The sequence below is a fragment of the Octodon degus genome, unplaced genomic scaffold (assembly GCF_000260255.1).
Source record: "Octodon degus isolate 3935 unplaced genomic scaffold, OctDeg1.0 scaffold00001, whole genome shotgun sequence".
Lineage (NCBI taxonomy): Eukaryota > Metazoa > Chordata > Mammalia > Rodentia > Octodontidae > Octodon > Octodon degus.
This window is the reverse complement of record NW_004524577.1, coordinates 917,775-933,743: the sequence shown is the minus strand read 5'-3', so window position 1 is coordinate 933,743 and position 15,969 is coordinate 917,775. Positions and strand designations below refer to the sequence as shown.

Below are 15,969 nucleotides of genomic sequence, written 5' to 3'. Positions count from 1 at the left end.
TCTTCCTCCTCTTCCTCTTCCTCTCCTTCTTCCTCCTCCTCCTCCTCTTTCTCTTCTTCCTCTTCTTCCTCCTCTTCCTCTTCCTCTCCTTCTTCTTCTGGCATTTAATTCAAGACCTACAGGGCATACAGGGTCTCGCTACACAGATTGGACTCCAAGTGATTCTCCTGTGTTCAGGCTCCCAAGTGCTGGGATTACAGGCACGAGCCAGCATGCCCAGTCTCAATCGCCATCTCAGCATGCCCGGGGGCAGGGCCAACACAACATGCCAGGAATCAAACCCTGGCCGCTGCGCTCTGCTGAGCTGTCTGGCTGGCCCCTCATTGTGTTTATTTTTATGGCTACTTTCTAATTATTCCAAGTGGATATGGGCTTGGCAGTTACGGCATCGATAGACAATTTCCTTCATTAATAAACAAATCTAAGCTAAAGAAAATCCCACCTTCTCCAGGGGCACAGAACAAACAGCAGCCACACGATGGAACCAGGATGTGGCAGTGCGGCCAGCAGAGTCCAGCCAGGACAAAGTTGGGGAGCCCGGGCTCCATACTCTCCAAGTGACCTCAAGGTCTACAGCACCAAGCACTCTCACTCCGGCGCTTGACTTTATCTCCCTGGTGGTGCTGGAAGGCACGGAGTCCTTGGCGGGCGACTGCTCTACCAGAAGCGCTCCTGTCGTGGCGAGTGCAGGCAGCTGAAGCTGAGAGTTAAGCGTGCACTTTCTCCTGGGGCTTCTCTGAGCCTGTGGTGCAGTGAGGCTCTCTTACACTGGGTACATGCCCCAAATCCAAATATCCTCACCTACAAGACGGGGATTATAATCTATCCACGGGGTGGACATTCCATGCGATCATACAGGTACCCTGCACACGGTGGGTGACTAAGGGATTCTCCTTATAAAAGTCAAAGTTTTATATCCTGGCTCAAGTAAGACCTCTCACACACTGCCCAGCACCCTACAACCCCCCAGCGGGGAGCCTCCCGCACGAAGGGTAGCTATGCCGTGTAAGCTTTGTAAGCCACTGCAGGCAAGGCAGAGCTGCACGTACTGACCGGGGGCGAAGTCCAGACTGGGCGGAAAAACCAGGTGCAAAGCAATGATGTGCTCCTGCTGGTGTTTGTATCAGACAGACGCTGGGGAAAGACAGACGCACGCACGTGCAGACCGTCTGAGGAAGTGCAGCTGAGACTGCAGCTGGCAGCCAGGGGCAGGGTGTGGCCCCTGTAGCCCCAGCTCCCTGGGTGGCTGAGGTGGGAAGACCCGCTGATCCCAGGAGCTTGAGACCAACCTGGGCAATGTAAGACAGTCCTATCTCAAGCTACGCTAAACTACGCTAAGCCAAGCTAAGCTAAGCTAGCTGGGCATGGTGGTGCACATCTATAATCTCAGCACTTGGCGGCGGAGGCTGGAAATTACCATGAGTTTGAGGCCAGCCTGGACTACACAATGAGTTCAAGGCCAGGCTGAACTACATATGCAAAACCCTATCTCAAAAAGCAAAATAAAATAAATCTCCAGCCATTGGAGCTGGATACCATTTGTAAACTAAATTAAAGTAGGATGGGGCCAGAGAAATGGCTCAGTGGAATAAGCACTTCCCTGGCAAGTGCAAGGGCCTGAGTTCAATCCCCGGTTCCACCAAAAAGAAAATAATAATAAATAAAATAAATTAAAGTAGGAGGCAAAGGAGACTGGAGTGAGAGAGAGTTGTTTAGCATTATTTATCATTCTATACTGCCTGAATTTTAAAACATCGATTATTTTTATTACAGACCATCTTTGCTAGCTTGCTGGATAAAAACGGTGCCTTATCTTTCCCTGAGTGGACTGCTCATGGGGCAAACCATCTTCTAAAAATTACTGGCTGCCAGTGTTTCTGCTTTTGTGAGTTGCCACTCTGTACTCATTTTCTATGGAGGCCCTGGGTTTTCACCTTAAATATCCAACAAAGACACCGATGCAGAGGAAGACAAAGGCGAAACATTACGGTAGAGCTGGGGAGGCCACTCACGTGGAAGAGCTGACGTCCACCGGCTCCAGCCAGAGGGGCCTGGCGGTGGTGCTGAAGGACAAGACGTACAGCTTCTCCTTGAGGCTCAGCTGCTCATCAACCAGGTTCTGCCAGACAAGAAGACAGCAGTAGTCTGCACAGCCAGGGCAGCCGCAGGAGCCCGCTGCACCTCTCGGGCCCCAGCCGGTCCCTCTGAGCTGGGCTCTGAGCTGCACTGGAACAAGGGCCTGTGACCCTCGGCTTAGCAGCCGGCCCCCAGTGAGCAGTGTTTCCAACCTAAGGGCCTCACATGCGCTATCAGCGCCCTGGGTGTGCTGTAGCTGGACCTGAGGTGCCGCAAGGGAGGACAGAGGGCAGGAGTCAGGGATGAGTCGGGGTGGGACACGGACACAGTACCCATGCTTGCAGGGCTCTAAGCTGCAGCTGACAGGAACCCCAAGGGGCCACAGCTCTGCCCTCTTTCCTGGCTGGTGAGAAATTTCACCTGCCTGCCACAAATAGGAGTCTTGCATTGGTATCCCAGCTGTGTCCAGATGTTCCCCAAAGCCTCATTTGGTTACAGGTGGGGCTTTTTCAGAGATGGCTGGATCTAGAGTGTGACACTGGGATGGATTCATGGTGTGGCACTAAGCTCAAGGGCTCTAACATTGAGGGTGTGAGTGCTGCCCGCCCTAAGGAGCCTGGAGAAGCCACGGGGCAGAAAGAGCTGAGGTCGGCCCTCACGCACTTGCTTGCTGCCTTCTGCCCACCACGAGCTGCTTCTCCTCTGCCATGCCTGTCGCCCTCACCACCCTGACCTGGAGCCAGCCGATTATGGACGGAAACTGTGAACCACACAAACCCTCCCTCTTCTAACTTTGAGTGTCAGGTGTTTTGTCTCCTCGACTTGAACAGTAACTAAGACACCTGGCTAGTGTCAGGCCACACCGTCTGGCGAACCTGTGAAGCTGTCACGGGGCAGCCTGCACTGACCCCTGGCCTGGCCCTCAGTGAGACCCAGGCAGAGGAAAAGTCTGGTCGTGTGTGGCCTGTACAGGCTCTGTTGGGCCTTTATGGAATCTAAGGGGCTGTTGCTGCCATGGTCCCTACCCAAACCCCAGGAATTTCCATCAAGAAACCCAAACCTCCGCATGGCTTCGCAAAGATTTCAGTGGTTTCTCTCTCCGCACCATACTCAATCCTGGGCATTTTCTCGGCATAAACCCTTTTCATCCTGAGGGAGCCCACAAGCTAGCCATGGTTACCCAGGAGGTAACTAACACGCAGGCCAGAGGTGGAGGAGGTGGCCAGCTCCACAGCTCTGAGCTTTTCTACTGTGGAAAGAAACCGGAATGGATCTTCACGCAGGAGTGGCCCGGAGCCTGTGTGGCACAGTGCTGGAGGAGGCCCAGCAGCGTGTGGCTCTTGTGTCCTCTCTGCAGGAAGCCCACGGCCTCTAGAGACAGAACCTGGCTGGGAGGCACTGCTGTGGTGAGAGTAGTACAAGTTCACACGGCCACCCAACACAACAGCGTGCATGAGTGTGCGTGCATGTGTGTGTGCATGCGTGTGTGTGTGTAGGGGGTGTTTCCACAGAATCTCACTTAGTCCTCTCACTGAAGGTGCTAATTAAGTGCGAGCTGTTGTTCTTTATAAAACACCTTGCCTTGCCTCTACCTCACACAGAGCCGTCAGCAAGTGCAGGAAGGGGTGGCTCCCGGTGCTCTGTGCCCCGGAGACTTACCGAGAAGTCATCTAGGAACTCCTCTGTGCCTGGGCCGCTGCTGAGCACGGATGCATCGATGAGGAGGGCCACTCTGGTGCCCCTGATGAGACCAAATGCCTGCAGCCAAAGAGGACACTTAGAACACCAGCCCAGCATGGTGCTGCTCCTGGGCCCCACGAGGCAGGCCTGCGTGAGGCCTCCACAGGAAGGCTCAGGTGGAGCCCCATCGGGCAGGAGAAAGCAAAGCTCAGCGTCCTGCCTGCCTGCAGCCCTGGGCATTGTCTGCCCCAGGTCCTCGCAGCCCACTCTTTCAGAGCTCTCTTTCCTTAGTACATTTGGTTCACATGCATGAAGCAATGCAGCCCATTCTAGGAAATCTGGAGGCTGCAGGGAATATCCCTTGCCAGACTGGATGTTCACCACCCAACTGCATCAGTGTAGCTGGCTTGGTTTCTCTGCGGCCTTATTTGTGCTTTGCCTGCTCCACCAAAGATGGGTCTGCTAACTGCAGATCTGCAGCAGCTGCCAGGCTGTTTAGTTCATTCTATTTCTAGCAGTGGTAACTGTCTCCATGTCACGGCTGCTGGGCTGGGCTAGTGAGTGCTTACCACACTAAATTGCCTGTGAATTAAAACTTTCACTCGCGTGACATCAATAGCTCGGCCCCACTCAGGGCTTCTGGCTCCCACTTTACTGCACGCCTGGTTTTCCTGTTCAACTCACTCTTCTCCACTCAGAGATGGATGTTTTACATCTCCTCTCACATTTGCAACAATTCTCTGTTCTCTCTCTTTGTCTCTCTCTGTCTCTGTCTCTCTCTCTGTCTCTGTCTCTCTCTCTGTCTCTGTCTCTGTCTCTGTCTCTGTCTCTCTCCCCCTCATATTTTTGAGATAGGGTCTTGCTATGCAGCTCAGGCTGTCTTGAGCTCACTGTGCAGCCCAGGCTGGTCTCAACCTCACAGCGATCCTCCCGCCTCAGCCTCCCGAGTGCTGAGATTACAGGTGTGTGCCAGCACACCCAGCTCCCTCTGTGTTCACTATGCTGGCCTGCTCATGGCCTTTGGAAGACATCACACTCGTTCCTGCCACAGGACCTTGGCATCTGCTGCTTTCCCTGCCTGGCACATTCTTCCCTGGGTCTCTCACTTCCTGTAGAGGTCTAGTCAAATCTCTCTTCCTCAAAGTGGTTTCCTTGATCGCCCTACATAAATCGCCCTCCTTCTGTTGAACTCTGTTCTCAACTTTGATTAATCTTTTTTTATGTATTTCATACAGGGTCTCACTATGCAGCTCGGACTCGCAGTGACCCTCCTGTTTCAGCCTCCCCAGCACTGGGATCACAGGCATGCGCCCCCACACCTGGGCTCTTAATCTCCTTTTAGCACTGTCGCTGAGCAACTTTGTTTATGGGTTGGTAACTTAAGCGCTGACTTCCTTCCCCTCTGTGGGGCAGTTCCAGGAAACGGGACTTCTGCTCTGCTCCTGTTTGGGGCTCCCGTCCTAGAACTGGGCCTGATGCACAGCCCTCGCCGAGTAAGTATTTGCTGAACTCATGACCCAAATGAAGCACAAGGCTTTCTAAGGCACTGTCAACACTCAGAAGCCAGAAGTTAAAATTTAAGCCAGTCCTATTCCTTTAAAATGTAAAAAAAAAGCTGCCATTAGAGTTTTACAATTTTGAGATTAAAAATATACATTTTTTTAACTTAGCCATAAAAACTGTAGAAATACATTCCATAGAATAAATTGACAACTATATAAGAAGAGTTGAAGGCTAGGGAGAACCCAATATGCTCACCTCTCTCTTTTTTCTCGTTTTTTGAGACAAGGTCTCACTATGCAGTTTGGGCTGGCCTTGAACTCACTATGTAGCCCAGGCAGGCCTTGAACTCCTAGAGATTCTCCTGCCTCAGCCTCCCGAGTGCAGGGATTATAGGCATGCACCACCATTCCTGGCTACTCATCCTTTGAGAGTAGTCTGAAAGCAGACATAAAAGTGAAAGAGCAAGGGGGCCTGCCCCTTAGCTCAGTTCTTTAAGTGGCTGCTTCAACAAAGCAGTAAGGCTCAGCTTGCTCTGGTTCGATCTCACAACTCAACCAGCCAAACCTGCCCTGAAGGCATTCCGAGCCAAAAAATAAAAAATAAAAATAAAAATCCTCCAGGCCGGGGAGATGGCTCAGTGGAATAAGCGCTTCCCTGGCAAGCGCAAGGGCCTGAGTTCAATCCCCGGTTCCACCAAAAAAAAAAGAAAGCGAAAGAGCAGGACATTTAAAGCTTAGCAACCAACAGGAAAAAGTATTTCAGATGGCTGAATGAACATGGCTGTGGCTCAGATCTGGCCTCCACGACACTAGTTTATAACCAGGCAGCCTCACAGGCCCCAGAGGAGTGAGGCCACTTTTCTACAGCCTTCCTGACAGAGCAGAGCAGGAGCCCTCTGGCCTGTGTGTAGCTGACCGGAACTTCCTTTCCTACTCCCTGTGAATCCTACCACCAAAGCTCTTTCTCCAGGCAACCTGCACACCCAGAGGCCTGTGAACTGTTTACCGGCCTAAGCTCATCTGAGGGCTCCTCTACAGCTCCCCCAGAAGGTGGGAGGAGAGGGATCCACCAGCCCCACTTTCCACAGGTGCCAGGGCAGGTCATTCCTGGCAGGGAGGGCTTTGGGCCAGCATGTTTCTGGGCTGTTACCCCAGGCCACCAGAAGAGGCGCTGGTGAGAAAGACGCACCCATAGACTAGTCTAGCGTGGGAAGAAGCTTCCAGCTCTGAAGCAAGCGGCTGCACCCTGCCACGTCAGCCCAGCACAGTGCTGTCTCTTGTGGGTCTTGGTAGAGGTGGGATTGGGACGGGGGCATGAATTCCAGCATTTGCTTTGCAACCGAGACCTGGGGCCTGCAGCTAAGGGTGTCAGAAAATGGAGAGGGACATAAGTAAAGCACAGAGAGCCAATCCAAGGTGAATTTGTCCACCACCACTTTTCCCTTGGAGTGTGAGGACAACGTTGACATCAACCTTCCAAGGAAAGTTACAGCCACCTGTCAGCCTCATCATAAATCTCAGGGGTCAGAGGTTCGGGGGCCTAGTGGATGCCTGGGGCTCCCACCTGCACTGGACCCATCTCCTCTTCTGGAAACACACCCCGTTTTCCATAGCCATCACAGCCTCCTCTCCTCACCGTACGCAGTGTGACGAGGTGCTAGCCAGTGTCCCCCATTCTGCGTCCCCTACATTTGCCCAGGAAAAGGCCTGGCATGCTAGCATGTCTCACCCCTCAGGTATGGGGCGCTGGGCCCCCCAGGACACAGGAGGGCGTGCAGGGTGTAGGAAAGGAAGTTGCTCTCAGCTACCCGCTGGCAGAGGGTGACGTGTGAGCTCAGAGCTGTGGGTAGGTATCTTCCCAAGCCTGGGGAGATTCTGACCCGAGAAAAAAACCAAACTAGAGTGGAGCAGAGTCCAGAGACCTGGATGCAGCGGCTTCTGGGGGTTTGATTTGTAGAGGTTAGGAGATTTCGTTTTTAGTTTAAGTTACTTTAAGTTGAAAATGTACAATTTGCAATGAAAAGTGGTTTTGTTTTGTTTTGGGGACTGCGTCTGAGGCACTCTACCACGGAGTGACCGTTGTATAAAGTCATGAGGCTCACTAAGGGCTCCATTGCCCAGGGTGGCCTCAGGTTTGATTCTTCTGCCTTAGCCTCCCGGGGAGGTGGGACACAGTCTGCAGTACCGCAGCTGGCTTAGAACAGGGCGGCTTCAAATCAACGCAGGCAGGCTACGGAAGGGGCCAGGGCCAAGCCAGCCCGTTACCTTCTTGCTGTTTTCTGAGAGCCCCTGGCGTCTCTGTTGATAGAGTCCAATAACTCTGCGAAGACACCAGAAAGATGTCAGTAGGCAGCAGCAGCTGACACACACGGAAGGTGTGCACAGCAGATTTTCAGCGTGGCCAAGGTTTTGGGAAGACAGAGGCAAAATCTAGGAAGAAAACTAACAGGATACAGATCCGTGTTAGGACTCCAGATAAAACACCAAGGACGCTGTGAAAGGCATGGAGTACAGAGGCTGCTCTACTGGTCAGCGGCCGCCGCGGGTTGGTGCGGCCCATGGTGGGCTCAAAGTGAGGGCAGGCCGGGGAGGGTGGGTCTACGTTCCAGGAGGAGGGCAAGGGGGCACCTGCAGCCTCAGGTGGAGCCGTCCCTTGTCCCCGGACACTGAGCACAGAGACAGAGAGGCTGTTGGGCAGTGGGTCTGTGCTGGATTGGCTGGCAAAAGCATTAATGTCTGAAAAAGAGCCAGGTAATCTCTTGGGCTCCCCTCATGCAAAGCAAACCATTTGGAGGACTGGAGGGACACCAGAGTGTGGCAGGTGCTCCAGGTAGGGACAGGTCACGTGAACTCAGCTCACCTGAGCTGATTGAGGGCAGACAGGATAGGAGCCCTGAGAAAAGCAGCTGGGGCCTCTGGGTGGCGCGGTGGGTGGAGGCCAGGGACGCGTGGACGCGACCGCGGAGCTGACAGCATGCGCCTGTCACGGGCGACCTGCCTGCGTCTGAGGTCCACCTGGCCACTTACTGACTAGCTTTGGGGCCTCCAGCAGGTGCACTGGCCAGACTCGGACACTCCTGAGAGTGCAGGGCACACGACTAAGGCCAACCAAGCAAGCTGTGTGGAACCCTTTAAAACTTGTTTAGCCTTTCAACATAATAAAAATTGTTATAAAAAGGTAGTAAATATAAAATTTACCACTAAACGTATTTTGGCAGATGTGGTGGGCCCAGCTGGGTGCAGTGGGCTGTAGGATGACAGCTTGAACACAACCCGGGTCACTTAGGAAGGCTCTGTCTCAAAACTCTTAAAAGAGGTGGCGATGTGGACCAGGTGACAGCCCTGGGTTCAATTCTTAGAAATAAATGCGTAAATTGGTCCTTCTGAGAATAGTCATCTAGCAAGTACATTTTGGCTAACTGGCTGGAGAGTAATACAATGCTTGGGGCGGCTATAAAGGTTCAGTCAGACAGGCGCGCAGTCCTTGGCGGAATTTCAGACATGTCAATAAATGTTAGCTATTCGTTATTATCATAACCACAGGCCCAGAGTAATTGTGGGTCACAGATTGGCAGCGCTGGAATATAACCATGAAAAGTCCTAATCAATTCCTGATGACTGTCCATTACTGACCAGTGATGTGTATTTGTGCCATGAACCCCGCTTAGGAATGGGGTGCTTGCCTGTTTCCGACCTCCCTTGACATGAGCCTAACCAGCGTGATGGTGAAAGTCGTCACGCCAGCCCCCGGATGCAGCTGTGAGATCGTAGGTGTTCAACCGGGGGTCTGTGATTGATTTTTTTTTTCCGTGCTGGAGATTGAATCCAGGCCATTTCACTGAGCTACACCTCCAGTCCCTCCCCCACCATTTTCTTTTGTAAGACATGTTTTTACTAAGTCTCTAGGGCGAGGCTTGAACTTGTGATCCTCCTGCCTTGGACTTCCGGAGTGCTGTGATTATAGGCGTGTGCCACCATGCCTGGCTGAGCCATGGATCTTAAAAGACTGAAGGTCACTGATTTTTTGTTTGTCGTTTTTGTTTTTTTGTTTTTTGTTGCTTTTGTTTTTGAGACAGGGTTTTACCATGTAGTCTAGGCTGGCCTAGAACTCCCAGAGACCCTCCAGCCTCAGCCTCCCAAGTGCACTAGCATACCTGGCAAGACACGGACTTGGCCCAACTTTCTAATTTGAAAAAAGGGCAAGGCAGGCCAGAGATGGGGAGCTCTGCCCAGGGTCCCACTGAGACTGCGGGAAGGCTGTTGGGAAGCACACTTACGCGGAAAGCTTTGACTCGAAGCGGCAGATGCTCTGAGGGGAGAAGTGTATCTCCTGCCTGACGCCGCTGCTCTCCCTGGAAGGGCAAAGTCTTAAGAAGGGCTCTCGGGCCCAGGGTCTGGCGGCATCCCTGCAGCCTGGGGGAAGGAAGGAGCAGCTCCAGACTTACAGCGCAGCCGTGCCCTGACCCAGCAGGTCGGACAGCGTGAGCTTCTCGAACTCTAGACTGTGAGTGGAAAGCCAGTCTTCAGGGTCTTCGGCAGCTGGCTGAACCTGGCTTCCCTCCGAGCACTGTGAGGGAGAAGTCAGAATCAGACCGAAGCCTGGCCCTGGCCCTGGCCCCGTGGGTCCTCCCCCCGGTACCTGGAGGTTCCTGTAAAGGGTTAACAGAGTTTTGTGCCTTAACTGTGGAAAATTATAAAAAAACCCTTGTGCTTCCTGTTATCTGCTCTAAGAAATGTGTTCTCCCTTTTGGCTCAAGGCTGTTCAACAATAAATAACTGTATCTTGTCAAGGCAGCAAACTAACACAAACTCCCTCCCCAACCATCTTCTGTAATATAGTCAGCTTAAGATATATCTTGTAAAAATATGCACTTATCACTAAGCTGTGAAAGACCTTTTAGTTATGAACAGTTTGCAGCTGTGTCAAATAAATGTACTTTTTGTTGTTCTGTACTAGATAACAAATTTGCTTACCAAACTGGACTGGATGTGATTTCTGTTATAAACACCCCCTTGCTACCTATGTTTGAGGCCGATCAGCCTTCTCCTACGAGAGAAGTGGCTGAGGTACCTGAGCTCAGTAATTAAAAGGCTCTATTCAAATTTCTATCTGGCTGATCTGGTTCCTCTGCAGAGTGACCCGTAACAGTTCCCACCCAAGGGCAGGCTGGAGCGCTCCTGCTCGGGAGGTGTCTGCACGTGAAGGCCCGTGCTCGGGAGCAGACGCCTTGCGAAGACCACCTGGTCCCTGCTCCTCGCCTCCAGTGCCCGGCCAGACCACGCAAGGGAACTCACCCTGCCGCACCGTGTGGCCGAATGTACCAGGCTGCCACGGCCCCAGGACGTCACACCCAGGCCAACAGAAGTCAGTGTGACAGTATGACACCGTGCGACACGACATGACAGTAGGAACTGGCCCGGAATGCCGAGGAGCTTGTTGGTGACTGTCCTTGCCCTAGCTTTTGGTGTCTAAACTGGATGAGTTGGAGAAAGCCCAATGTGTCCTCCAAACTGATCCTGGAGGACCCCCACCTGCTTGCCCCAAGCTCCTCCAGTCACAGTGAACCCCAGTCAGACTCTTTTTCATGATACAATGTTCTCCCTCCACTGCGTGTCTTTGAGTCTCCACCAAACACAGGCGACGGTCACTACCTCGCAGCCAGGGCAAACTTGGCATAAACTGCCAGTTGTGCCCACCTGAATGGCCTTTGTCCATTTCCACTCTTGCTTTCCTGTATCTTTTCAGATGACTTCTGCTTCCTGTCAGACTAAGGGGTCCTCAACAAACAGTTGTTGGCTAACAGGAGAAGCGGAACACACAGCCATTGTATCCCCGCCAGAGCGCAGTCGTAGGCGCAGCAGGTGAGTGTTAGGAGCAGGAACTTCCTGGCGATCCACCTGGCCTGAGATGAAGTGGCTCTTAGTCTGTCCCTAGCACACCTGTGCTGTGGATGCTTTACTAGGCTCAGGAAGCGCACGAGGGCCTGGAGGGTGGAGCGGGAGCCACTCAAGGCCCAGGCTGCTGTTGGAGAGCCTCTGGAAGCCGGAAGGCAGGCAGGCAGCCTGGATCTGGGACCCTGTGCCTCGCTTGAGGGCTACCTTTCTCCGCTCCTTTTCCAGGGCGCATTTCCAGCCATTCCTGTGACTGGCCCGTCCTAGCCCGGTCCTGGTGCAGGGCCACTGTGTGCATAGGTCAGGGGTGATTTCCTGGAGCTCACCTTAGAGTGCAGATAGCAGGACAGCAAATGAGAAATGAAAGCACTTTCAGAAAGCAATCGGGCTGGTAGGAAAAGAGTAGGATGAGCTGAGAGAAAATGATGGGCTGGCAAGGAAGAGGAGGTAGAGGCCTCTTAGATGGGGCTGTGGGCTACGGAGGGCCAAGCCCTGGAGGCAGAAGAGGAGCCAGCCCTCAAACAAAGGGCAGGAAAAGGCACTTTCCAGGCAGAGGTGGGGAAGGGGTGGGGTGTCTGGGTGCATGAGGACCAGGGGCAGCGCGAGCTGCTGTAGGGAACCGCGACAGTGATTTCCAGTACAGCCACTGCCGCTCGTGGGCAAGGAAGGGCCATGCGGGCTGCTACGGCTCCCCTGAGGTGCAGGGCCAGACCCGTCACACGGCGAGATGCCTTGCTGGCTGCTGACTATGGCGTGCACAAGCCTGAGCGCTGTCTGGCCCACTGGGTTGGTCAAAGATGTCGCCTGGACACGGGCCTGACCCCAAGCGGCTTTGCTGGGGCTTGTGTAGGTCAGGACTTGTGCTACACGGATGGTGGGTGGGCAGGAGACTGGCCCTTCCTTGCCCACGAGCGGCAGTGGCTGTACTGGAAATCACTGTCGCGGTTCCCTACAGCAGCACGCACTGCCCCTGGTCCTCATACACTCAGACACCCCACCCCTTCCCCACCTCTGCCTGGAAAGTGCCTTTTCCTGCCCTTTGTTTGAGGGCCCTGATGGGTCAGTTTGCATAGCACAGAGAACACAGAAAGAGGAACCTGCAGAGACGAGAGGGAGACCAGAAAGGTGCTCGGCAGGTGCGAGTCTCCCGTCTCCGCCAGCTGTCACAGCAGCTTCTCCCTTTCTAGAAACGGCACGGCAGAGCTGCAGCTAGAAGCGCTGTGTTTCTGCATGAACAGTTTTTAACAATGACTTATTTCCCACTCAGGCTTGGTCATAAATAGAAGGTCACCATAAAGCAAAGACTAAAAATAGAATTCTGCAACTACATCCCAGCTGGACAGCATTGCGTGCTTTAAAATACACTCTGCCGCATTTCAAAAGGAAATTAGCAAGTGTTTAAAAGTGTGAAAGACACATTCATAATTAGAGCAAACAAATAGCTTTTACTGTCAAACGTTTTTCATATTCTTGTTGTTGCTGTTACTAGGGATGAACTCAGGACCTTGCACTTGCCAGGCAGGCGCTTAAGCTGCTGGGCTATCTCCCTGGCCCCCACTTTTCCTATCTAAACTCATTTAATTCTACAAATTAGCTTCCGTCTTGATAACCTGGTTTTACTGACAAGTAAATGGAGGCACAGAGAAGTTACGACATTTGCTCAAGACCGGGCAGCTGGTGACGGAGCAGACTCTGACGTCTAAGACGATCTCGTCCCTCTAAGTCAGCACTGAACTGATTATTCCGTGAAAGAACAAGCAAGGGCTGAGCACACGGCGAGCTCTCCTGGGATTCAAGCTGCTGAAAGTCCTCTCAAAAAGCTAACGCTCTGTGCCATGACACTAGGTGTCGCTCTCTCCATCCTTCAGGACTACCACCCCCTGCAGTAGCGTGAAGCACTGTAGACTTAATCTTCTGTCATTTTCCTCGCTTTTGAGGCTATCTGTCATGTTTTAGGACAAAGATACTTTTATTTCTCTGGAGATATGTATGCAGATTTTATATTACTCATATTTGAAAAAGTACTGTTAGACACACAGATCCCGACTGTAGGCCACACTACCTGCGCACCGAAGCAGGTGGCTTCCTTAGTTAGAGAGGCAAGGAAATGCTGTGTGTTGGGCCGTCTTTCCCTCTTTCCCATAGTTCTCTGTTTTTGAGAAAAAGGAGGCCCCATCTATGGGTGGGGTGGTGCACACCTGCAGTCTCTGCACTTTGGGAGGCTGAGGGAAGGCAATCGTTGTGAGTTCGAGATCAGAGTGAGATACGAAGTGAGCTCAAGGCCAGCCTGAGCTGCACAGTGTGACCCTGTCTCAAAGAGACAAAAAAAAAAAGTGGCCCTGTGTGCACCTGGAAAGTTATGTATTTTAATATGCAATTAGATGAAATAAAGACCCATGTCATCAGCATTTGGAGTCACTGAAAGATTTCTTCAGAATCTCAAACCCCTATTGACCTTTCCTCATTTCCTTTTTAATTAAACTTGTGAGAAGCCAGACATGATTATCTTTCTGATTGTTTAATTGCCAGTACCATAACTATATCATTTTTGACTGATCATCACCACTTCAAAGGCATCATATTTAAATCTGAGAGCAGATTCAGAGATGACTCTGAGCCGGCCTTGGCCCTGACAAGTAACGGGAGTTGTTTTCAGAGCTGGAGGGGCTCAGTCCTCTTGGGCAGGCAGCTCATTCGCGAATCAGGAGTCGGCCCACCAGCCTGTCGTTCTCCAGGCTGGTTTTCCTGCCACAAGCCAGATTTCTGGGGCTTGGTGTTAGGAAACCATCCAAGAAAAACAAATCTCAGAAGGGGACAGTTTAAACTTAGACTTAAATTAAGTGCCTTAGATTTCAGGCTTTAATGACATGGCCAAAATCTTACCATCCTCCTAAATATTTAATGAGATCGGCCAAGTAACTATAAATTTTCTATAGTTAGCATAGATTCTTCATTTCTAAAGACGAAATTAGGGATGAATATTTAATTACCTTTTTTATTCATGGATTCTATCTGCAGAAATACCCAGATTATTTATTTATCTATTTATTTAGGAGAGTAGAAATACCCAGATTTAATACACTGCGCTTTCCCTGTCCACAATTTTTATGCCTAAGCCCTCAGTGAAAGCATTATTGGTTTTACCGGTAAGCCCTGAGTCTGGCTGACCTGTGTAACCGCTGATCCCGTGTCTGGACCTTGGCCAGGTCTGGGCACGTCCTTCAAGTCCAGTGGCTTCTGATGTCTGTTGGTGCTTCTCTCCATGCTACAAAACATAAAGTGATTTCATCAACGCCGCTGCCCTGGACATCGAGTCTGCACCGCCGGTGCCTCCTTTCTGTTCCCTTAGTTTCTACAGAATTTCAGAAACTGTTTATTCTTTCTAGGACCTGAGAAGATACCTACAGAGCTAGAGAGCCTCGAAGTGTGAACTCCAGGACCATGAGCCACTAGACTGTTTTTATGGTTAGATACCGAAAGCCTTCAGGTAAATGTAAGAAGTTACAACGATCATTTCCTTGTTCACTTCAAGGCAGCTGCTTCCCCTCTAAAATCTCATGAGCAAAATGTAGCTGCTGCTGTTTTCATTTGCAAAGTCAGAGAAGCATGCTTGCCAGTGATTTTCCAGAGACGTGCATCTTGACCCTGGAGGGCATGACTGGTTTGTGTAGGCATCATTGAAACACCCTACACTTAGTATCCCCAAGACAGAAAGGATACAAAGAGGACAGACACAACAGAGACAACGGTGCTGGGAGCTTGTTCAGCCTCTCTCTTATTTAACACAAGTACTTAGTGATCACCTACATAGCTGTAAGGAATTGTGCCGGTCATTGCGCATATGATGGCGAATAAGACAACAGGAGTTTCTCAATGTTGGCACATCTGGACACCAGGGGCTGGGTCAGTCTGCAGCTGGGTGTTGTGTGTGTTCCAGGATGCTGAGTAGCACCTCTGGTCATCACCTGTTAGACACCAGCGCCACCCCTCTACACTTCACTGTGACAACTACCGCCTCTCTAGTGATTGATAAGTGCCCCGGGGTAGTGGTGGTTGTAGTGGCAAAACTGTCCCCAGTAGATGACTGGGACAGACACTGTCCTTGTCCTTGCAGAGCTGACATTCCAGAGGGGAGGATGATATGGTACAAAGTCATCAAGACAAGACCTACTTGTGCACAGGTAGAGCGATCAGGGAAGGTGTCTTCTGAACTCAGACCTCCCAAGGAAGCAAAGGAGGGGGGTGTGCTAAGAGCACGGCAAAGGCCTGGTGAGGTGGTGCGCGCCTGCGACCCCAGCACTGGGAGGCTGAGGCAGGAGGGCAGCCGTGAAGTTGAAGTCAGCCTGGGCTACATAACGAGTCTGAGGCCAACATGACCAAAAGTGAGACTTTCTCAAACAAAAACAAAATGAAGAGTATGGTGAAGGCTGAGGTGGGCAGAGGAAACAGCAGGTGAAAGAGCCTGAGGCGAGACATTCACACATCTAAAGAACCAACAGAAAAGGGTTTGGGGGTCGGGGAGATGGCTCAGTAGAATAAGCACTTGCCTGAAAACTGCAGGGCCTGAGTTCAATCCCCGGTAAAAAAAAAAAAAAAAAAAAAAAAGCACATTTAACTTAAAATCATTGGGAAGCATGAATTAAAATGATTTTGAAATGTGGGAAAAGGAGGAGGGACGATTTTGCCATGAGGTTGAGAACTGCATCTACACTCTGAGAACCGCATCTACACCCTAGAACTGCATCTATACCCCGAAAACCTCATCTGTACCCTAGAACCACATCTATACACCCTAGAACCGCATCTGCACCCTAGAACC

General features: G+C 51.6%; 1 protein-coding gene across 1 annotated transcript in view; it reads right to left on the bottom strand.

Moving 5' to 3' along the window:
- The window catches only part of Vwa3a (von Willebrand factor A domain containing 3A), a 56,141-nt gene that overhangs the window by 34,952 nt on the left and 5,220 nt on the right, over positions 1 to 15,969 (bottom strand). The window contains exons 2-8 of the mRNA XM_023713344.1: positions 14,295 to 14,415; positions 11,882 to 11,885; positions 9,704 to 9,821; positions 9,536 to 9,610; positions 7,524 to 7,578; positions 3,736 to 3,834; positions 2,013 to 2,119 (exon numbers count right to left, since the gene is read on the bottom strand). Coding sequence (XP_023569112.1) covers positions 2,013 to 2,119; positions 3,736 to 3,834; positions 7,524 to 7,578; positions 9,536 to 9,610; positions 9,704 to 9,821; positions 11,882 to 11,885; positions 14,295 to 14,414 — 578 coding nt within the window. The 5' untranslated portion in view covers position 14,415. The remainder of the gene's footprint in view (positions 1 to 2,012; positions 2,120 to 3,735; positions 3,835 to 7,523; positions 7,579 to 9,535; positions 9,611 to 9,703; positions 9,822 to 11,881; positions 11,886 to 14,294; positions 14,416 to 15,969) is intronic.